Source organism: Chanodichthys erythropterus, chromosome 12 (assembly GCF_024489055.1).
Source record: "Chanodichthys erythropterus isolate Z2021 chromosome 12, ASM2448905v1, whole genome shotgun sequence".
Classification (NCBI taxonomy): domain Eukaryota; kingdom Metazoa; phylum Chordata; class Actinopteri; order Cypriniformes; family Xenocyprididae; genus Chanodichthys; species Chanodichthys erythropterus.
The window spans coordinates 41,301,154-41,325,403 of NC_090232.1; the positions used below are offsets into that span (position 1 = coordinate 41,301,154).

General features: G+C 38.0%; 1 protein-coding gene across 1 annotated transcript; it reads right to left on the reverse strand.

Moving 5' to 3' along the window:
* Positions 1-24,042, reverse strand: zgc:154142 (uncharacterized protein LOC555481 homolog). The gene is made up of 20 exons (XM_067404122.1): positions 23,916-24,042; positions 22,873-23,009; positions 21,111-21,204; positions 20,490-20,630; positions 20,085-20,182; positions 17,652-17,778; positions 17,321-17,545; positions 16,651-16,872; positions 12,079-12,219; positions 9,290-9,526; positions 8,903-9,088; positions 7,774-7,883; positions 7,301-7,401; positions 5,537-5,814; positions 4,049-4,212; positions 2,403-2,586; positions 2,085-2,303; positions 1,831-1,971; positions 1,346-1,570; positions 1-149 (listed from the first exon to the last, which is right to left on the reverse strand). The coding sequence occupies exons 1-20, from the start codon at positions 24,040-24,042 to the stop codon at positions 1-3; spliced, it is 3,306 nt and encodes a 1,101-aa protein (XP_067260223.1).
* Between the last annotated feature and the right edge of the window lie 208 nt (positions 24,043-24,250).

Genomic DNA, 24,250 nt, shown 5'->3' on the forward strand with positions numbered 1-24,250 from the left:
TTAGATGCGTCTATTAGGAAAAACAGCAGGATCAGTGGTCCAGTGTCCTTGGAAACCCTTTTTCTGGTTAGTATCATTACTGAGAAAGCGAATGGTGGCCTTGTCACCTTTGACAGTTAAAGATGGTGAGATAGAGCCACACAATTTGCCTGAAGAAAAAAAAAACAGGATGCGATATGACAATGGGAAAATGCAGCTTATTATAAAAGCAACAAAATTACAAAGTTCTGTCATGAAACTCTAGATGGTTCCGGCTCCTTAAAGGGATAGTACACCCAAAAATGAAATTTCTGTCATTAATTACTCACCCCCATGCTGTTTCAAATTAATAAGACTTTCATTCATCTTTGGAACACAAATGAAGATATTTTTGATAAAATCTGAAAGCTCCATAGAGCTGTTTCCATAGAGCATTTAGACAGCTACGCAACTGAAACTTTGATGCTTCAAAATGTTCATAAAGAGATCATAAAGCTAATCCATATGAATCGAGCAGTTTAGCAAATTTTCTGAAGAGCCTTGATCACTTTATTTGATGAAAAGATTGAATTATAGGCTTTTATTCACATATAAACATTGATCAGCTAACATAAACAGAAGCTAAACCAAACCTACTTGACACAAAAGTACAAAACTCTTGTGGAAGCTCAAACGTGCTAATTAACACACAAATCTCATTGGCTCTCACAAGAAATAACCTTGTTGGTTCTTGCACTTGAAGCAAAAATGCTTGAGGTTCCGTCGGTTTACCACAACTGATATCTGAGTTGATTAATGTTTATGTGAATAAAAGCCTAAATTAAATCTGTTCATCATATAAAGCGATTGTGTCTCTTCAGAAAATTTTGGACTAAACGGCTCAATTCATATGGATTGAGGGTGAGTAATTAATGACAGAATTTTCTTTCTTGGGTGAACTAACCCTATAACTCTATCTGCTTGCAATTACATCATTCTCTATAGGGCGCAGCTGATAGGTTCCCACTGTTTTGGCCAATGAGCTTGCTCAACATTCAAATTCTTGCCTATATTTTGCTGTAACAGTTTGCAGCGCGCTTTCAGAAACCCTCCATCTTCCCCAGCTCCACCTGTATAGATCTGCTACGGGGGCGATTCATGTATGCTTGTACAGCAACAGCATGTCTTGCTTGCTCACAGCAGCATGTCATGTGTATTGGCAGTGGCAAGTCCAGAACTTGCTCTGCAGCAGCTGCAATAAAAGCAGCAGCAGCTATTTCGCCAAGACCAAATACATTAACATTGTCATACTCATTACCATGCCAAACTCTCAGAGAGCTGTCATGACAGAAATATTTATTAACTATGCTATGGTATATAATCAAACCTTGTGATGACCCAGCAGCATCAAAGACCTCCACATAATCCACACACTGCCCCAGCAAACTAACAGCCTGCAGTTCAAAGTGAGTGAAGACAATATGAATTCCAGTGGCTGAGGGGATGTAGATAGTCCAGGTGCACACCGCTTGGCTTGGGTACTCATTGGGCCAGTTGGGTGATTGGAGCTCCCCTTTTTGACTTGTGAAGTGCCCACCGCAACCAACAACAGCTGGAGATGTACAGATAAAGGTGGTCCAAAGTATGGAAATGAGAAGATGTGATGTTATTTTGGGTGTTCTGAGTGGTTGTTTTACAGTTGTTATGGTGTTAGTGGTTTGTTCAAATGAAATGCATGTATGATTAACATAATACTGACGCTTGTCTTAGCAAACACCATTGACCACAACCCAAATCTTAAACATAATATGTATTTGATGGAATGACAATATTCATTCAGAGGGAAAAGAAGTGTTTTGTTTTTTCACTCACTCTCTATTTCAGTAGGATCCACTGCTTTCCATACAGCACTGAACCCTGTGTCCACAATTTTGTCATTGGAGGAGAAACTGATAGTCAGTGTGTCACCAGCCGTGACTAGATCTCTAGGAGGAGATGTGCTGCAGTGGGTACCTGAGAAAAAGAGCAGGATACACAGTATATTATATCCATATTCCCAAAACACTGCGGCGGCCCACATGAGAGCAAACTACTATATATGGACATGCAACATGGGATATGTCTACCTAGAGTGCCGATGTTGTCATTGAGAGTGACTTTGTCATTGAGGCACAGTGTGGTATCCTCCAGGGAGAAGCTGCTAAAGTGAAGGTAGACATTTTTTCCTGTGGGCACACGGATATTCCATTGGCAGGAAGCTTTGTTACTGTAACTATATGGATGATCCATTGATGTCAACATGCCCTCCGTGCCAAACAGATCCTTCAGTCCACCACAACCAGAACCTTGAGAAAAAGAGAATGCTTTTTAAACTCCACCCCAAAATCTTCAGCTGATTCCAAAAGAACCAAGATTCTCCCGTCCAGCAATGCTAACGTACATACCAGTGAGGTCATAGATGTCTTTGCGAATGATGTTCTCAATCCAGGGTAGGTAGGCGGAGGAACGAGTGAAGACGCTGGGCTTCTTATCAAAGACACAGCCGATTGGACCAAAACTAGTGATGCCATGCACCTCCCAAGGGGCCGAGGAGCTGTCTTGGCATACCAGGGGTCCACCCGAGTCACCCTATCACATTAAATGAATGCTATGAGTGTAATGGAGGCAAGCTACTAAGATCTGTATGTGTAAACCTCACTTCCCTTGGCCTTAAGAGATTCACTAGCAACTGACACTGCGGTCTTTAGTGTCCTTGTTAGCGTGGCCACCTCTCATGTGGGAGACGCCAGTTCAACTAGGAGCGAGTAGGAGCGGTTATATTTGGTGCCGTGACCCGGAATGGGAGTGAGGTTTAGGGGGGGTGATTGTAATAGAGGCAAGCTAGTAAGATCTGCACATGTAAACCTCACTCCCCTGGCCTCAAGAGGCACACAAACGTTGGTCGCTAGAGACTGCGACACCTCTCATGTGGGAGACGCCGGTTCAACTCACACTTGGATGGGGTCGAGTAGGAGCGGTTATATTTGGTGCCGTGACCCAGAATGGGAGTGAGGTTTAGAGGGGTGATTGTAATAGATGCAAGCTAGTAAGATCTGCACATGTAAACCTCACTCCCCTGGCCTCAAGAGGCAGACAAACGTTGGTCGCTAGAGACTGCGACACCTCTCATGTGGTAGACGCCGGTTCAACTCACACTTGGATGGGGTCGAGTAGGAGCGGTTATATTTGGTGCCGTGACCCGGAATGCGAGTGAGGTTTAGGGGGGTGATTGTAATAGAGGCAAGCTAGTAAGATCTGCACATGTAAACCTCACTCCCCTGGCCTCAAGAGGCACACAAACGTTGGTCGCTAGAGACTGCGACACCTCTCATGTGGGAAACGCTGGTTTGAATCCCTCTCGGGAGTGGGTCGAGTAGGACCGGTTATATTTGGTGCCATGCCCGGATAGGAGTGAGGTTTACAGGGTTGATTGTAACGGAGACAAGCTAGTAAGATCTGTATGTGTAAACCTCACTCCCCTAGCCTCACGAAGACTGCGATCTTTAGCATCCTTGTTAGTGCACCCACCTCCCATGCTGGAGATGCTGGTTTGACTCCTGCTCGGAAAGGGTTGAACAGGATCCAGATATATTTGGTGCCGTGACCCAGATGGGAATGGTTTGGGGAGTGATTGTAATGGAGGCAAGCTAATAAGATCTGTATGTGTAAACTTCACTCCCCTGGCCTCAAGACTAGGACCGGTTATATTTGGTGCCATGACTAGCGACTGATGCTAGAGATTACGGAATTTAGCGTCCTTGTTAGCACACCCACCTCTCATGCCAGAGAGGCAGATTTGAATCTTGTTTGGAGTGGGTCAAGTAGGATCGGTTACATGAGCAACAAACATTTTTGTAGAATGTTTTTGGTTGGTTTGTTGTTTGCTCTGCTCAATTTAATTTGATTGTAACTGTAATTACAAATTAGAGCATATTTGAAGTGTCTAGTATCTATTGGATAAGCAAGACAATCTGCTCAAATTAGAGTTGAAAATGCCCATTGAATATAAATACAGCAGATGTTTACTCTACATTATAGAATAGTTCCACACCTGGCAGACAGACTTGAGCTCATCAGGTAAAGTATAGCCGCAGCAGATCATGGAGGTCTTGACCTGGAACCACCAGTAGTCCATGCGTTTACAGGTGTCATACGGCACTACCGGCAGGGCCACCTGGTTCAATGCCTCAGCGACTTTAGGAGCAGTGGAGTTACCTGTGGGCAAGATGGCATTATGTATTTGTAGATATTTTACGCATTATCTCTCACTGCAGAGGTTAAGGCTTAGAGCTGATAACTGGAAGATAAATAAGAACTCTAATCTACCCTAATATGATTGTGTATTCTAGGATGCATTATCAAAACTGCACAGCAGAGGGAGCAATCACTCCAGAGTCTTTGGGGACTATCGGGACTGTCAGATATGTGGGCCAGGGAGTATATATTGTACATGTTGGATCTGTACATTTTTAGTGCCTGTTTTTATACATCAGGGCAAATATGTTTATAAATCAAATTCAGATGGGGATGTTGAAAAAGTATCCAATTGCCTGAGTGTAAAAAAATGCCATGAGACAGATCACTCTATAATATTAGCACCTTGTAGCAGACAGAAAAATAAGTTAAGACCCCACCAAGAATCCATCACTGACAAAATATGTAGTATAATATAATAAAATAAATCCGGTCATTCAAGGCAGCATTTCTATTTTTCATTTATGTTTTTTAAGTTTAAGTTTTTCACATTTTTTTTTTTTTTTTCAGCCAGTGTAATTATTGTTATCTAAAACTATTAAAAATAATTTTCTTTAATTGAAATTAAGCTGACATAAAATTAAATCAATGAAATAAAAAAAACTAATAAAAATGGCACATAATGAAAATACTAAAACTTAAAATGAAAACAGAAAATATAAAATAAAAGTGTATTCAAAATATTAATAAATATTATAATAGTGTATAATTTTTTTTAAATTCAGTTTTATTTCATTTAATGAAAATTATGTTTAATAGTTTTAGCTTTATTTAACAATAACAACGCTGATTTTGCATGCAAATAATATTATTATTTTTTATTATCTAAAAAAGTTGTCATTTAAGGTTGTATTTATTTATTTATTATAATGACTTTGAAACACAGAGTTACTTTTAATGACCATCAGAGGATAAAGATTTTTCCCCTTAAATAATGTTGTAGTGAAGACATCTACCAGCTGCTGAAGTTAACAGTCTAGCTGCTGAAACTAACAACCTTTGACCTCCTGACATCAACTACCCACAAACAGGAAGTCCTCCCCAAAACTCACAGAACTGGCAGAAAGCCTCTCCAAGTTTTTTGATTGAATACATTTTATGTACTATAAATAAAACCACTTAAATGAGCAAAACCACCTCAAAACTTCATCCCCCGGTTTCACAGACAAGGCTTAAGCGTAGTCTCAGACTAAAATGCATGTTTGAGCTGTCGAGTTGAATACCAATCACTTTAATTCAGGGACAACATAGAACAATATTATGCGATTAAAATGAGTAAACTAACCTGTTTCATCTCCCCAGCCGGTGGCGTAGCATTTTTTGCCCCCGGGCAGGACCTCCTCAACTGAAGGCAGACAGGCGAAATTAACGTAGTCGGTGGGTGTGACCTCTCCATCCAGTCGCACCAGGGCGATATCAAACTCTACGGTTGGCACAGTTGGGTACTGGAAGCCTTCGTGGCGATAGATGCCAAGCACGTTAAAGCACTGCTCAGTTGGCTCAGAGAAGGTCAAGTTGTGTTTCCCTAAACACATTTTCCAGCGCTGCAGCTCATCGGCATACCTGATGAAAATCGACACACACACATGTACATTGAATCGTTATTACAGCAAAAACCCTGACGGGGTCATCAGGACTGAGACAAATCATCACCTATGAAAAATACTAATTACAGATAAATAAAATCTCATTTAAATTAAATTGAAATAAAATATTCTAAAAAGGATATCTTGCTCCATGTGTCATATTTGTAAAAAGGCTCATGCATGTAAATGTTTTCAACATTGATAATAATCAGAAATGTTTCTTGAGCGTCAAATCACCATTAGAATGATTTCTGAAGGATCATGTGACAGGACTGGAGTAATGATGCTGAAAATTCAGCTTTGGCATCACAGGAATAAATTAGATTTTAAAATACAGTACAGTCCAAAAGTTTGGAACCACTAAGATTTTTAATGTTTTTAAAAGAAGTTTCGTCTGCTCACCAAGGCTACATTTATTTAATTAAAAATACAGTAAAAAAAACAGTAATATTGTGAAATATTATTACAATTTAAAATAACTGTTTTCTATTTGAATATATTTCACAAAGAAATTTATTCCTGTGATACAAAGCTGAATTTTCAGCATCATTACTCCAGTCTTCAGAGTCACATGATCCTTCAGAAATCATTCTAATATGCTGATCTGCTGCTCAAGAAACATTTAATGTGTACAATTGTACAAAATATTTGTGTACAATATTTTTTTTCAGGATTATTTGATGAATAAAGTTCAAAAGAACAGTGTTTATCTGAAATCTAATCTTTTGTAACATTATAAATGTCTTTACTGCCACTTTTGATTAATTTAATGCATCCTTGCTGAATAAAAGTATTCAATTCTTTAATTTCTTTTCAAAAAAATAAAAATAAAAATTCTTACTGTCCCCAAACTTTTGAACGGTAGTGTATAATGCTACAGAAGCTTTGTATTTCAGATAAATGCTGTTCTTTTGAACTTTCTATTCATCAAGGAATCCTGAAAAAAAAAGTACACAACTGTTTTCAACATTGAAAATAATCATAAATGTTTATTGAGCAGCAGATCAGCATATTAGAATGATTTCTGAAGGATCATGTGACACTGAAGACTGGAGTAACAATGCTGAAAAATCAGCTTTGCATCACAGGAATAAATTACTTTGTCAAATATATTCAAATAGAAAACAGTTATTTTAAATTGTAATAATATTTCACAATATTACTGTTTTTATTGTATTTTTAATTAAATAAATGTAGCCTTGGTGAGCAGACGAAACTTCTTTTAAAAACATTAAAAATCTTAGTGGTTCCAAACTTTTGGACTGTACTGTATATTCAAATAAAAAACAGTTATTTTAAATTGTAATAATATTTCACAATATTACTGTTTTTACTGTATTATAATCAAATAAATGCAGCCTTGGTGAGCATAAGTGACTCTTTCAAAAACATTACAAAATCATAATTATTCCACACTTTTGACTGATAGTGTGTATATATAGAATAGAAATAATTTTTGTTACCTGATGAAGCAGTGAGCAGCTGTCAGGACCCAATTCTTATGGATGAGAGTTCCACCACATGTATGACCGAACCTGGGTGAAGGCTCTGAGTCACGCCAAACCTTCAATAAAATTGTATTTTTACTCTTTATTTATTTTTTTATAAACAGGGCAGGATGAGTTATGCATTATGTTTAATACTTAGAGTTAGAGGTTTGTTTAAATCCCTAGTCCTTAAGACCAATATTAATATTAATGCTTCCTTTAGCAAACATAATTAATAATAGCAACAAGCTGATTTAATAACTGATCTGAAGCACACTAACCTTGGTAATATTTCATTTCTCAAAGTTCATTTCTCGTATCATTAGCTTTAGATAAACATAATTTTATCTTTAATAAGATAAAACGACAAACATTAACTTTCCTGTCATAAATGATATCTGAAATCTCTTCGAGGAAGGGTGTGAGATTGGATGAAGGCATAACCATACCTGCATGGATACTTGCCATGGCCAGGAGTGAGCATTGGCAGGTTCTCCGTTGACTATGCGAGTGCTGACAGCGGGAGGGATCGTGGGCTTCCCACAGCTCTCAGGCCAGTCTGTGCATTCAGATGAAGGCTTTTATCTGAGGAGATTTCTAACATGCTGAATGATTTCAGCTGTCAATTATCTTTGCTCTAAATCACCCAGAAAAATAGACCAGAGTTTTAAAAGGATATTTTGGTATTGCACAGGAATATATTGAAAATGTGAGCAGTGCTTGTAAAATTATGACCATGTTGCCAAGGATTTTGCCATAACAAACTTTGGGGTGGTTGCCAGGTCATTGTTCTGGGTGGTTTTGAGTGCATGAGTTATTCCTACAGTTTGGTGGATTTTGTACTGAGTAGGTTTGTTTAAAAAAATAAAAGTAAAATTACATTATTTTTTAGTCTTGTAAGAGGGAAAAATGTCTGTCTATCATAAAAAGACACTGGTCAAGCTCAGGCTTGTACAACCTAATAATCCTGACCTAATATTTCACATTTCACATTCTATGTAATCTGTTCAATTTATCACATGACATTTTTACAACTATAAATTGTATTTTATGTCAAAGATAATAAATAAATGTGTACTAATACTCAAAATTAATCATTTAGAAATACATATATGTGATGTTTAATTTTAAGTGAAGTTGAGAAAATATGATTTGGGATATATGAATTTGCCTGTCAAGTGCTTTAAATGGTTTTCTTTTATTTTTTATTGTTCTTAGGTACTAATCATTATGAATTTGTGTTAATTAGGGAACATCTATGCATGGAAAGTTGATTAACATTTTATGTAAAATATGCAGTATTGTTTCATGGAAACGTAAAACACTCCAAGCTGTCCAAATGACCCAAATTTCTATGCAGTTTTGGTGGTTGTGATGGCATTGCTTGGTGGTTACTAAACTGTTTTTGGTGATTTCTAGCCCAGGTAGAATTTCAAACTACTTTGTGACAATACACACATGCAATATCTGGTTAGAATTATCAGCTCTCGATTTATATTATGTATTGATTTATACTTGCTGGAAATGACGTTTACTTGGCAATGAATCTCATTCTGATTCGGATGATTTTGCTCATACCTATCGTGATGTCATCCCATGGGTTGGGTGGCACCGGAGGTTCAGTGGGGGTAGGTAAGAAAGAATCGCTAGTCCAGTGTGCACGGAAACCTTTGCCCTCAATGAAATAGTCGGCATAGAAACGTATCACAAGTTCATTTGTTGTGCTTTCGATGACAGCAGGCATTTTGGAGCCACAGAAGGGGCCTGTAAGAAAGTACATTTATTTGAATGTATTGCCCTCTATAGGCCTTGAAAGCATGCAAGCCCTACCATTTTAGTGGACGATAAATTATAAACACATGTCCGGTTTGAATGAATGGAGGTTATAAATATGTCACAGTTTTAACTGATTTAAAGGGTCTCATAAAAAGGCGCCCTTGCAAAGCATTCCTTGTCCTTGCTCACCGTATTTTTTTGCTCCAGGTTGTGTTCCGTCGTAGACAACCACGTTGTCATTGCACTGGCCGAAAAGGATGCCAGCCTCTTCCACGTCAAAGTCAGTGAACGTCAATTTAATGGTCTTCCCCTTGGGATCGCGTATGGTCCACAGACACATGCTGTTAGCCGGATAGTTCATGGGCCAGTTTTGAGACTTGATGATGCCTGTCTCCTCCTGTGAGAAACCTCCACATCCCTGGATATCTGCAGGACATCATAAGTGCGGTTTGGTGCTTTCGGACAGAGTAACGGCTATAAAATGTGACAGTGAAAGGTAGAATTGTTCCAACCAAGCAAAATGTCACGAAATTGTGTCTTGCTGTTAAAGCAGAAGTCACCCTTTACATGGAATCTCAGGTTTTAGCCCCGGGCCCAGGACAAGCCACGTGTCACCAAGGTCCAAAATTAACTTTTTGCCAACCCTGCCAGTGGCAGGTGAATTGAGAAACTTTTATCATTATTTCCAACCAGCCATGAGACAGTATTTTGTATTTTTATAAACATATATTTTGTCCCAATGACAATGGGATTATTTAGCTGTTTTTCCTTGCAAAACAGTACAGGGCTGCACTTTCAAACCAATCAGATTTCTGTTCATCAATCAGTGATTTTGCATGAAAAACGTAGAACTTGAACACCATGTGATATCTGCATGTGAAAATGCAGATTCTTTTGAAATGACTGGATTTTGCTTATGAAATTTAGCAGAACAATAGTAAATGTGACCACAGCTTAAGTAGATTGTAGAGACAATAGATGCCAATGGTTTGCACGATTGGGAAATGCAGCCCAGGTCATTGGCCTACTTGCAAAATCATATACAGATCAGACAACCACAGATCACAGAAAATGTAAAGGGACTTTGTTTCTCATATTTTTGTGGCTTAATGGGTCCTATTATGCCTTTTTACTTTCTTTAGTGTGTAATGTTACTGTTTTAAGATGAAAAACTTCTGCAAAATTACAAAGCACATAGTCACTCCAAAGGGAGTTATTCTCTATATCAGTAACACTGTTTCTGAACTCCCTGAAACACCTTGATTGTAGTCTTGAGTTTTCTTCTGGGAACGAACACGTCATAGTATTCCTTATTTAAATAATTCCTGCCCAATGCGTATGCAAATAAAGTGGCGATGCCTATAGTGTTATTGAAACTCACAGTCATGGTCCCAAACACACTGAAAGCGGTTGACCAATCACAACACACTGGTCCAGCCGACCAATCAGAGCACATTGTGCTTTTCAGAAGGAGGGGCTTCATAGAGACAGGAACTAAACAGGGGTGCGTTTCCCAAAAGCATCGTTAGCCAACTAACATCACAAGTTCCGTCGTTACTAAAATAGTTCAACGATTTTGTGTTTCCCGAAACCATCGTTCAAACGAACATTCGCAAACTTGTGAAGTTGGAACAACAGCTCTCGAGCTGTGGTTAGAAGCATAGTTTCTTGTTTTTATAACATGTGGACTTAATAAATCATTATTTTGAGCAAAATAAGCAAGCTGACATTAAGTACAATGTATATCTTTTATTTCAAATACATACAAATCTTTTTGTCAAGGCATTTTAAGCACCGTTTTTGAAGAGTGCGCATGTGCGTACGTGCTCTGGTACGTACGAATGAGCCTATGAATGAATCTGGAAATAAAGCAAAATTACTGAGAAAAACGAGATGCAGTCCTCAGATGCCACGTCCATAATTTATAGCAAAACATCAATCTCAAATGGATTTGTTTAAATAAGTTATTACTCCATCACCTGCGTGACGTCGTTCACCAACATGGTTGAATGACAGGTTTGCAACAATACGGTTTTTAGGAAACAGTCGTGACTAGTTGATTTATTCAGTGATGCATCGTACTATGGTAGTGAAGCAGCGAGTTACGTCATTGTACGGGAAACGCACCCCAGAGCGTTACCGACAGACTGGGAAGAGATGTGCTGAAACAATTTCAAATATGTGAAAAATAAGGTTTTTTTTTGAACATTCATGCATGAAAACCAATCCTAGTAGACATCAAAAACAAAATCAAGACTTTCATAATTGGTCCCCTTTAACAGCATTTTTGTATTTCAGAAAAAGTTTTAAAATCATATTAAAATGACATATATAAATGTTCTGTAAGGCCTTCTTTTTGTTCAGATAATTTCTAGTTCACTGCACAGGCAGTGGGAATCTGCAGGCAGAATTTACTGTGAGTCTAAGTAGAATATGTCATAGAGACAAGCTTTAAATGTGAGCACTTGCAATGCATGTTAATGCAGGCGTCAATCAGCATGACTCCAGATGGTTTCCTCTCCTTTTTTAGGGGTGTAGCATCTGGTGAAGGGGGAATGTTTTTCATAAATCCAGGAATGTGTATACTTACTGTGAAATATAGCTCTTTCAATTGCCACTGTGTCAGCCAGGGTGTTTATTTGAGCGATTTGGCACTATTCCAGTTTGGAGATGTGCAACTCTAAAATGAGATTTCAATTCATTTGAGTTCTAAAATATTATTAAATTATTGTTAAAATTGGACGATCAAATGTTGACTTTGTGATTGCCATACTCTTTTCCTATGGTTATTTTTGCATTGCTATTCTACCCTCATTACCTGGATTTCAAAATCTCCATAGGACACACACACATACAAAATCTCACAAGACACACAGGGTTGCTGATGGCTCGCAGCTGCATCAGCAGGATTTATCTGAGGTGTGTGTGTGTGTGTCTGAGTAGATGAATGTCTTTATAAGTTTGCAAAGGTGTTTTACCAGAAAGGTCCTCTGGATACACAGCTTCCCATGTGGCAGAGAATCCACGGTCGGCTAGCCGAGCATCTGACTGGAAACTTAGCAGCATGTTGTTACTGACACTGATAAGAACTGGGGGAAGAACAAACCCGCAGTGTGTGCCTGAGAGACAGATAAAAGAGAAAGAGAAAGTTTCTGCATTACTCTGCATTAGAACATTGACATTACTGGTTTTGCATCAGTTGCACTTAAGTCCAATTACAATGTTCGTCAAAGTTTCTTGTATCAACAAGAAATCAGCCATAAGAGTCAATTTTTGGAAATTGAGATTTATAGATCATCTGAAAGTTGAGATTTATACATCCTCTTAAATAAGTTATCCATTGATGTATGTTTGTTAGGATAGGACAATATTTGGCCGGGATAAAACTATTTGAAAATCTGGAATCTGAGGGTGCAAAAAATCTAAATATTGAGAAAATCGCCTTTAAGGTTGTCCAAATGAAGTCCTTAGCAACACATATTAACTCACAAAAATACATTTTTTATATATATTTACAGTAGGAAATTTACAAAATACCTCATGGAACATGATCTTTACTTAATATACTAATGATTTTTGGCTTAAAAGAAAAATCGATAACTTTGACCTATACAATGTATTGTTGGCTATTGGTACAAATATACCCGGTGTGACTTATTACTGGTTTTGTGGTCCAGGGTCACATTTAGTTTCACAAAACCTCCTGGCTCTCTATTTTGGGTCCTGTATCTTTAAGGAAGCCCATCTGTGCCACATACGAAAAAATAATCATTCTTTGGATAATAATTATGAATATAAAGTCATAATTATGGCATAATAAATTCAAATTATAGGCTTATACTAAGTAATTGCATTTTTTTTCATAATTATGACTTTTTATTTTACTTTCTCTCAATTTCCAAACTTTTGTCATAATTTCAAATTGTTATCTTATAATTAAAAAGTATTATCATAATAATTTATCGTATAATTTTATCCTATAATTTCTCTTAATTTAATGCTCATTAGGGCTGATCTACCCGAAAAACATTTTTCCTGACAATACTGCAGCATCATGTCTCGTGTCACGTCCCGTGTTTTATTGAATCTTTTGGCTGAAATGCTCCAATCGTGAATAAATCATTCTTCTGAGTCTGTAATTTTCAATCAACCGGTCCGGTAAGTTAGCTAGCAGAACAGTTTAATGATTGGTACATTTTTTTTTAATGATTGGTACATTTTTTTTACTCGACAGTGGGCCTGTGCAAGCTCTGTTGTTAATCTAGATTTGATTCGTCAGTAATAAACAATGGCACCTTTCTGTGTTTACAAGTTGTTATGCATTAAAAAAATACTCACTTCAGCTTTAATAGTACAAAAAGGCATTTAGGAAGTCATCATCTCCATTTCATATGAAGATAATGATTATTTCATTTGTCCAATGGCATCTAATTATGTGAGAGAAATTAACTCATGCCATGTGTGTTAATCAGTATTCCTGCAATACAAGTCAAATTCATTATTAATATTAAGAATTCCAAATAGGCCTACTGTGGGCCTATTGCTCAGGTTAATATGGTGTGTTATTCATTTCTATTCAAACTTATGAACTCCTATCTTCAGGGTAATACAGGCTGTCAGCAGAACTAACACTCACACACCGCTTCATCTTGACAGCCAGGATAAAGAAAGTGATGTGAAGAACACACACATACACACTTGCAACAGGCAAGTAAGGACACAATGTCAAGACAAATGAGCCATGCAGTCCATGACTGCTGGTGGACCAAAACTGAACTTGTTTTTATTCATTTAATGAATTGCAAAGCCCTTTTGTTCAGTGGTTTGATGGAATCATTTACATTTAGTATCACAAAATCACATTTAGTATCAAATTTAGTTCACAAAACAATTAGTAATTATTATTTTTGAGTTTTGTTGTTCCAATAATGTTTTTTTATTGCACTGAATTTTTCCATGCATTTACGATAAAAAGTGATTGGAACTTAACTTTCCATGTTGTTGTTTTTTTAAACATGTCTGTTTATGACTTCAAAACTCTTGGAATATAGTTTTATGAATCATATATACTGGATATGGTGCCTTTTTGAAGTTTGAAAGCTCCATTCTCCATTCATTGTAATTGAAAGGGCAAGAGAGATTGCCCCACGGAAGAAAGAAAGTCATACAGGTTTGGACAGACATGAAGTAACGCTTTAGGGGGTAACTATTACTCTACACTTTCACTGCTCTGCAAATAGCCAAAAACACTTGTCCTTATTGTCTATTCTTGTAGTTCAAACACCCCAAACTTTTGGTTCTTTTCTCTCACACTTTCTCTTCTATTCTTTCTCAACCTGCACCAGGACTCATTGACAGTATCTGGGGTGCAGTCCTTGAAAAGCTACTCCAGATAAGCGTATCGGCTGCTCACAGCTCTGTTTGATTTTCAGTAATAAGGAGCCGTAATTTATAGTACGCTCGCCTGCTGGCTCATGCCTCACGGAGACTGATGATAATCAGTTTTTACAGTCCCTTTGTGTGAGGGATAAGAGAGAGCGATGAGAACGCCAGCTACTCTTGCGCCAGAAGTGCCATTTAGCCTTAGTTATGGGCCCCAAAACTGAGCCGAAGGTCATCTCTGATAGGCCACGTTCTGGCACAGTGCTATGCTGGCTTGACACATTTTATCTAATTAAATTACTGGAGGATGTGTCACATGAATAGGACAAGTCTGTTCACATATTAAAGAGGACCTATTATGCCCTTTTACAAAGTCTTGGTTTTGATTTTGGGGTCTACTAGAAAAGGTTTTCATGCTTGAATGGTCGAAAAACACATTATTTTCACATATTTGACATTGTTGCAGCACCTCTCATTCCAGTCTTTCAGTAACGCTCTGTTTAGTTCTTGTCTCTATGAAGCCCCTCCTTCTGAAAAGAGAAATGTGCTCTGATTGGTTGGCTGGACCAGTGTGTTGTGATTGGTCAATGCTTTAAGCATGTTTCAGAAATGTCACGCCCTTACCATAACCATGAGTTTCAACACACTACTAACTTAACCAGGCCTCACCCCTTTATTTTGCGTATGCCTTGGGCGGGAATTATTTAAAGGTGCCGTAGAACGTCTTTTCAAAAGATGTAATATAAGTCTAAGGTGTCCCCTGAATGTGTCTGTGAAGTTTCAGCTCAAAATACCCCATAGATTTTTTTTAATTAATTTTTTTAACTGCCTATTTTGGGGCATCATTAACTATGCACCGATTCAGGCTGCGCGGCCCCTTTAAATCTCTCGCTCCCTGCCCTCCCGAGCTCTCGACTGCAAGTGCAGTTATACAGTGCATAAAAAAAATTCACACAGCTAATATAACCCTCAAATGGATCTTTACAAGATGTTCGTGATTCATGCTTCATGCATGCATCGATTCCTGTGAGTATAGTTTTTATTTGGATGTTTACATTTGATTCTGAATGAGTTTGATAGTGCTCTGTGGCTAACAGCTAATGCTACACTGTTGGAGAGATTTATAAAGAATGAAGTTGTGTTTATGAATTATACAGACTGCAAGTGTTTAAAAATGAAAATAGCGACGGCTCTTGTCTCCGTGAATACAGTAATAATAAACAATGGTAACTTTAACCACATTTAACAGTACATTAGCAACATGCTAATGAAACATTTAGAAAGACAATTTACAAATATCACTAAAAATATCATGATATCATGGATCATGTTAGTTATTATCGCTCCATCTGCCATTTTTCGCTGTTGTTCTTGCTTGCTTACCTAGTCTGATGATTCAGCTGTGCACAGAGCCAGATGTTAATACTGGCTGCCCTTGTGTAATGCCTTGAACATTGGCTGGCATATGCAAATATTGGGGTCATACATATTAATGATCCCGACTGTTATGTAACAGTCTGTGTTATGTTGAGATTTGCCTGTTTTCAGGAGGTCTTTTAAACAAATGAGATTTATATAAGAAGGAGGAAACAATGGAGTTTGAAACTCAACATATTTTCCATGTACTGAACTCTTGTTATTCAACTATGCCAAGATAAATTCAATTTTTGATTCTAGGGCACCTTTAAATGAGGAACATTGTGACGTATTTGTTCCTGGAAAAACCTCGAGACTACAATGGAGGCATTCCAGGGAGTTTAGAAATTAAAGTGCGCACTGATATAGAGAATATGGAGTGACATTGTGCTTTGTAACTTTGCAGACTTTTTCATACTCAAAAAGCAACATTATACTCTAAAGAAAGTTGAAAATGTAGAAAAGCATAATAGGTCCTCTTTAAGCCTAGTTGTAATAATGCAGATTCGGGTAGTTGCAAAAGATTTTTGGTTTTAAACAAAACATTGTTTAGAGCGCACTATAGATTACAGATTAGATTTTAAAGTTTTCTGAAACAAATGCCTTTGCAAAACTCACTGTCATGAAGCTTGGGTCTTGTGAGTGGTTTCCAGGGTGTTGCTAAGGTGTTCCAGAGTTTGCAAGCACCATTTATTAAACATAAAGCTATAGTAAGTAACCTTGGTATCTGTTTTTTTAGAGTCGTGTCTTACCCAGTGACTGCTGACTATCGATGACGGTGAGTTTATCTGTGCCGCATTGGCCTGCTTCACCCACGATGGCCAGATCAGTGATGTGCAGTTTGACAAGAAAGCCCTCATCCACTGTGATGTCCCAAGAGCAGCTCAAGTTTGCAGGATATGCCTGAGGATAGTTTTTGGAGCTTATCTGACCTTTACGTCCGAACAGCTTCCCAGGAGACCCACAGCCAGAGTCTGAACAGAGAGCGAGTGTTATTGTCTGAACAATAATGCTCAAAAGAAATTCATCAGACCCTGCAATCTTTAAATATCATCTGGCTTCATGTAGTGTAGAAGCATGTCATGCTTGATGATGGCACTGCAAAATGTGCTTGTTATCTCTTCATGTCTTTAATGCCTAAACTGTTTTTCCTTGAGAGAAATCAAATTAAACGGAGTGTAAACTGAGACTTTTGCAGTGTCAAACTGTGCTCAGATTTTCCAGTATATCCAAGTCTTCAATCAAAAGTCAGAGATTTTATGTTTAGTTTCATGTTTAATGCCCTTAATTGTGCACAACAAGCAATATTAATTTACCCTCCTTAGTCATTAGACTGCATTGATCATCAGCCTTATACGTTAATATCACCAGGTAAGTGATGCATTGATGCAGTTTCTTTCAAAACACCATGATTGTACTTACCTTCTGGAGCAGGTGTGGGTGTCTGAACTGGTGTGGTGGTTGTTGGTCCAGTGGTCGTGGTCTTGATGGCGGTAGTTGGTGTGGTTGTAATTGGTGGGGCACTTGCTATGGTGTAGGTGGCGCTGAAGCCTTTAGCAGTCCCGCTCGAATCAGACTTGAAACGAACCACCATGCTACTGCCACTAGACAACACCGGAGCCGGGACCTTGTTTCCACAGAAACGACCTACAATAATTGAGATTCATGTTTTTTGGCAGATAAAAATGAGTGCACAGATGTTCAGCGAGGCACAAAGGCAAGCTTTTTGGATTCAGTAAATGTCAGTTCTCACCCAGTTGAGCGGCACCATCCGAAGCACCATCGTAGACGTCCACAAAGTCACCACATGATTCTGGGACAAGGTCAAAAGCTGTGAATGTTAGCCGGACCTTTTCCCAATCAGGTACACGTATCATCCACTGGGCAACACATACATATGAAAAAATTACTTAATTTAACATTAATCCTCGCCTTAGAATAACTATACTACAGTGCATTTAAACGGCTTTTTTGGCATTTTGTTTTGCACACTTTTGCAAATGCACAATATATAGACTGATCCAAATGCAATTTTGGTATCCTGACAGGGCTGTTGATTGAAAATGTGCTTTCTCATGCATCTTTAGTTAGTTTCAAGTCAAGGCTGGAAGGCTGGCTGTAGATTAGCTAATGTGGGTAAATATCCTGCCAGATGGAGCCGCACCGTGAGGAAGCTTCCAGCAATCTGACTTCCACAATCAAAGCCCCTCATGTCAAAACTGATCGTCAAATCCTCCTCACAAACCCCACAATTTCCTCTGTGTGTGCAATCTGATCAGGACTGGATTCATTATTCATAAGCATTTGTCAAAAACATGATGGAATTATATTTTTAGAAGTTATGAAGAAAATGTGTTAGAATGTTGTGGATGGATGCAAGGACATTGCTATATGGTTGCTAGTGTGGTTCTGGGTGGTTGTTAGCTGACTGGCCCGGTCAGAAGAAACTAATCCCAGTGATATTCATCTCCAAGAGAATATATTTTCTTGTATTCTCTTTCATTGTGGATTATTTTTTTCATTTATTTAATCATATGGTGGCCAAAAATCAATTTCAATCACTTGGAAAAGTACCATACTCTCAGTCTGAGTTATCACCAATCACTAACGTGATTGTAAGTATGAGCAGTAGGTTAGATCTTACTAAAGTTGCGGACACATTTACTGTTATTCTGTGAATTTTTGTGGGCGAAATCCAGTCAATAGGAATCCACACAATTGACAATTTCATATGAGGACGAAAAAGTTCTCGAGCTGATTTCGCAACAAGATCTATTGGTTACGCAAATTTGCCACCAATAGAAAGCTGCTTGCCGAAATTTCACTAATGTGTCTACTCCTTAAAGGGGTCATGAACTGAGAAATCAAATTTTCCTTGAGCTTTTGATATATAAAAGGTCATCATACTATACAAATATCCTGAAGTTTTAGAACTGAAACTTCCTTCTTAGTCCAAAAACAGCTTTTAATGTTAATAAGCCCAGCGAACAACTTGTCCTGTAATGTGCCTATTTATGACGTAATAGATAGGTGAAAGACCGTCTCTGCAGAAGAAAATCAACACCTACTTCACCATTGCAACTTTGGCCCTGCCCACTGCCGTTAGTGAGATGAGGAAGAGAGAAGAGCACAGGATCACTCATCTCATTGGACTAAAGATAACACCTTGAAAATGATCCTAATGCTAAGAATGTGGTTATTTCATTTATTTTTAACAATGTGAGTATCTCAGTTGATCATTATTTATTTTTGATGCAATATATATTTCACTGTGGACTCTTTGGTAAATAGGTGTTAATTCTAATCCCTGATCCCTGACCAGTGATTTCTGATTTACAATTTACAATGATTCATGTACAGTCAGATGTCTATGTGTCAGTAAATCAAACCAGTGATGACTTAATGGTCAACTTCACATTATTTCTCTTAGTAGGATGAAAATAATCTGTTATCTAAACTGCGATTAAATTATAAATAGAAAGCGATCAAAGAACGCTCCCTTTGCAATCGCTGGAGCTGTCAATCAAACAGCGCGAGTTTATCGGTGACTGAGTACTCCTGTAATAATCAACAATTTGCTTAGTAACATCGCGTTTGCTCTGTTAGTTAGGATAGCATTCGTTAGTGTGCAGAAATCAAGTTGCAATCACGAGATCGCTGCATTCATGTGCTTAACATGTCTGTGATCGGCTACATGCTCATCTCTACAACCTTTCATGCCACGATCTAAATATAATGTCATATATCTAAATACAATCAACACTTTACACCTTTAGAGCTCTAATAGTAAAAATGTACTAAAAGTTTTTGAGAGAGTTAATCATGTAATACTAAAGCTATCTCATATGCAAAGATGTCAGCCAATCACAGCAGACATGCCCCTTAAAACAGAGCGTTCAAAGCAGAGGGCTAAAATCAGGGTAGGAAAAATGCCTTTTATTTCTAAATTATGGCAGTTTTTGATATAAAAATCATAATAACATTATAAGTGCAACCCAGGAAACATTCTAAAACAATGCAGTTCATGACCCCTTTAAGACAGCAGATATTGAAAACAATGTTCAGATCAATGGCATAGCGTAGGTGGAAAAGGACAACGATACAGACTCCAGAAAACAAATGGGAAAAAGACAGATTGTGATAAATCAAGAGCAGGTGTAGAGGTCATATTGATCATTGGAAGCACCTGGTAGAGCACGCCATTCTCATAGTTTTGTGCAGGAAAGCCAGGGGTCAACAGCTCCCCACGGTCACCTTGAAGAACGCCACCAGTCCCAACTATTTCTAGAAGCATGGGAACGAGAGAGATTTAGCTGCATAGAGAGACACCAAAAGGGTATTCTGACATCCCCCCCTCCCATACACCCCAGTTACACACACACACACACATTAATGCGCTGCGTCTCTTTCTAGGTCAGCTGCAGCGAGACACATATAACAGCCTCTCAGTATCTGGCAGAGTACGATACAGTCACTAAATGATGATATGAATGGTACAACAGACGTGCATTGTTAAATCTCCAATGTTCTTCCACCGTTTTAATAATACAGTTATGTAATTAAGTCATTATGTAACTCTCATTATCGTTACCTGACGCCGTCTCAGGGGCCACAGCTTGGTACAGGGCTTTGAATCCCTTCTCTGTGTATCTGTCATTGGTGTCAAAGTACACAAAAATGCTGTTTCCTAAGGTCACTATTGGTTTAGGCTTTGAATAACCACAGTACCTCCCTGTGAGATAAAGAAATAGAGTTTTTATTGAACACACAGCCTCTGACATCAATAAAAAAGATTTTCTCTTACATTTTCTCATAAGTTTTTATTTTGCTATCCTAACTAATCAAGATTATATAGTTATCTGAATTTATTTTCCATTTTTGGGTTGTGACCCACCAGTTGAGAACCTAGAAAATACAGCGCTTTTGCTTTAGGCAGAGTTGCCAGTTTTTGTCTTGGTGTGTTTCCTCTCATTCAAACTGAAAATTTGGCAGGACATGCTCAGCATAAGCAATGGCTCAACAGTCAAAAAATTGTGACCTGTAACATTCACTCAGTCTGTCAGAAGTTAATTGCCTCATGCCCTCTGGAATAAATGCAGGCAGATCTCTTCTGTGCTCATGGTAATTAACTTACAGTGATTTTTTTCGGACTCTCTGCAGGGAAGAGAAATAGTTTTGCCAAAATGATGACCGACCTCAGCACAAGACTCACCAATGGTGCCGAGTTCATCCTTGAGAGTGACAAAGTCAGCATGACACATATTTGAGTCCTCTATAGAGAAGTCTTCAAACCACAGATGGATCACCTGTAAGAAGAAACCATGAGAATTCATTTTCCATCAATGGGGAACACATTTGTGTCCCATTACACTGAAAATAATTTTAAAAGAACTCAGAAATTGCTACACTCTTAAAAAGAAAGTTTCCAAAAGGGTGTTTTCACAGCGATTCCATAGAACAAGAATATTTGGTTCTCCAAAGAACCTTTCAGTGAACAGTTCTTAAAGGGATAGTTCCCAAATCAATCCATGATTTACTCACTCTCACGCACGTTGACTTACGGCAAAAGAGTAACCCCTGATATTATGTAGGAGTAGTGTAAACTTAGACACCTCTCGTTGTTCAAACAAATACGGCTGGGCAACAAACTCAAGCTCCTCTTCTCTTATATCAAAATCGTCCTTTATTTCTCTTTTAAAAATGTTCATTTTAGACATTTAATACGTGACCAGTGTTTTGTTTTGCTCTCTCCTGTGCGCTTCCGCGTTCGTCAATACATTGTGCGTCAGGACAGAATTCACTCTTTCGCCATAAATTGATGAGTTTCTTACACAAATGCATCACTTCACTTTAGAAGGCCTTTATTAAAAGTGCTCTAAGTGATGTCACGCGTTTTTAGGCCAAAACATTTTTTGTCACATACAGCAAACATCTCACTATCCGCTAGCTGCCTGTCCCCTGAACACACTGTAAAAAAACGCGGTCTCTGTAGTTGCCACAAGCTCCGAAAACAGCAATAAAAACAAACTGATCCAGCCTGGACCACAAAACATAATAAACATGCTCCAGCCAATAACCAACAAGAATGATTTTAAATGCACGTTCATGACTGTTTCAGGAAGCGCGGAGGGGAGGGGGAGGAGGAGGAGGAGGGAGGGTCTAGCTAGCCTCTGTTTTGTTTGACAACACTTCAAACGTCATCAGGAAGTTACTCCACCCAGGATCACTTAGAGCACCTTAAACCCCCCGGAGCTGTGTGGAGTATGTTTATGATGGATATTTGCACTTTTTGGGCTTTTATAATCTCATCCTCTATTTACTTTCGTTAAAGCTTGGAAGAGCCAGGACATTATTTAATATAACTCCAATTGTATTTGTCTGAAAGAAGAAAGTCAATAACACTAGGATGGCTTGAGGGTGAGTAAATCATGGGGTAATTTTAATTTTTGGGTGAACTATCCCTTTAAAAGAACCAATTCTCTTAGCATGAAGAAATGTTTCCACAATAAAGAACCTTTTGTGGACTCTATAGATGCTAAAGTTTCTTGGACCCAAATAAAGAACCTTTAATTTTTGAGAGTGTAGTAAATTTCACAAACAATTACAGTGAAACAGGAAGTAACACATTGAACTAAACATTACATTTTTAAGTTGAAAAACTGAATATTGTATTTTCTTGTAAAACATGTTCAAAAAACTATTTTTAACCTTGAAAATCGAATGTAAAATAAATAAAAACAGCACATTCAATTCTTATATTTACATTATAGCAGTTACAAGAACCTCCTTTCGCTGACACATAAAAAGGGGGGATTACATTGTTTTGTTTTGTTTTTTTTAGAGTTGGGGTTCCTATTTGAAGCCTGTGCAAAGTGCTTTCAGAAACCAAAGCATGTAGGTCATCTTACAAAATCCTTACAGTGTCCTAATGAGCAGCTAACGGCTAATTAGCTGAGGTAAGTGTCACCCGGTACCTTATTGGCTTCTACCGTGATGTGCCAACTGCAGCTCATGCCGTTGTCGTAGCTGCTGGGGTAATTCCCACTGGAAAATTCCCCTGAGGAAGCCGTCAGCTCCTGCAGACTCCCACATCCCGTATCGATCTCATCCTCTGCGGACAGAGACAGAGCGAGAAATAGAATTTGACATCGCCTGTGTAAACAGATTGATTACATTTCCTCAGCAGCACCCCGCAGGTGAAGCTATTTCATGGATTCAGCCTCGTGGAACATAATGCAGTTTTAGTCTAGTAACTGAATTTGAAAAGAAAGGATAATGTATGTATACCAATACCTATAGGCCTAGATATTGCGCTGCATTCATCATTAGTGTTGCAAAATAATCTTATTAGTAATGGTTATGTGAAACATAAGCATTGTAAGTTTTAAGTTAAACTTTTGCAACAAATGATACTTCGATAAATACTTTAGGTGTAATTTCACTCGCATGAAACTTTTACATTAATGTGCACCGGAGTGTAAAAGACCTTCTGGAAGTAGAAAATGATTACAGGAAGCTGCTGAGAGCTATTTTGAGAGTATTATACAATTTTTACGTTGTAATTTGCATGTATATGCTGCTTTCAAGTGCTTTCTGAAAAGGGGAATGCTGCATTGTATGGCACAGATTTCTGATTCAACAAACATAGGCTATAGCAGTTTTGTGCTGAGAAGTAATTTAAAGTTTTATCAATAACTTAAATCATTCAAAAGTGATTTCATAGTTGGAGTTTATAAGAAGGGTGCAAGGAAATCATTTGGGTTAGAATTGAATTAAAAGCATTAACATAAATAAGCTGTTTTCATGAATTTGAAGTAGCAGAGATTCATTACAGACCAAGTAAACATCTTTGTGGCTATTGATTAGACATTATACGCCCTTATATTATAATCATAAATAACTACACCATTTCTACTGTTGCATTTTATTGCCACTGAGATGCTTTAAATTTACATCTACATTTATATCTGGGTGGACTAATTATCTTGATTAAATATATCTCTTGGACTTGACCCACCTCTTGGACTTGAGTTGTTCTTCTCAATGACAAAGACCACAACAAGTCCAATACTGACTGCAGTCAGTGCTACAAATAGGAAGATCAGGCTCTTCTCTAGTGTTGTCAGACCTTTCTTGGACTTCATTTGTTCTGGTGCTCCTCAGCGTTATCCAATCTGGAGACAGTGTGATGGTCTTCAGCCGGCGCTGACTGACTAACGTTCTTCTCACAGATGGTCTAATATTTATAATGTTGTGTTGACCTTTGTTTAGCTGTACTTTACTCTCGGATGGGTTGACTGTGCAAATCCAGAAAAGCAATTTCTGTGAGTATCTCCTTGATGTATTTTACTG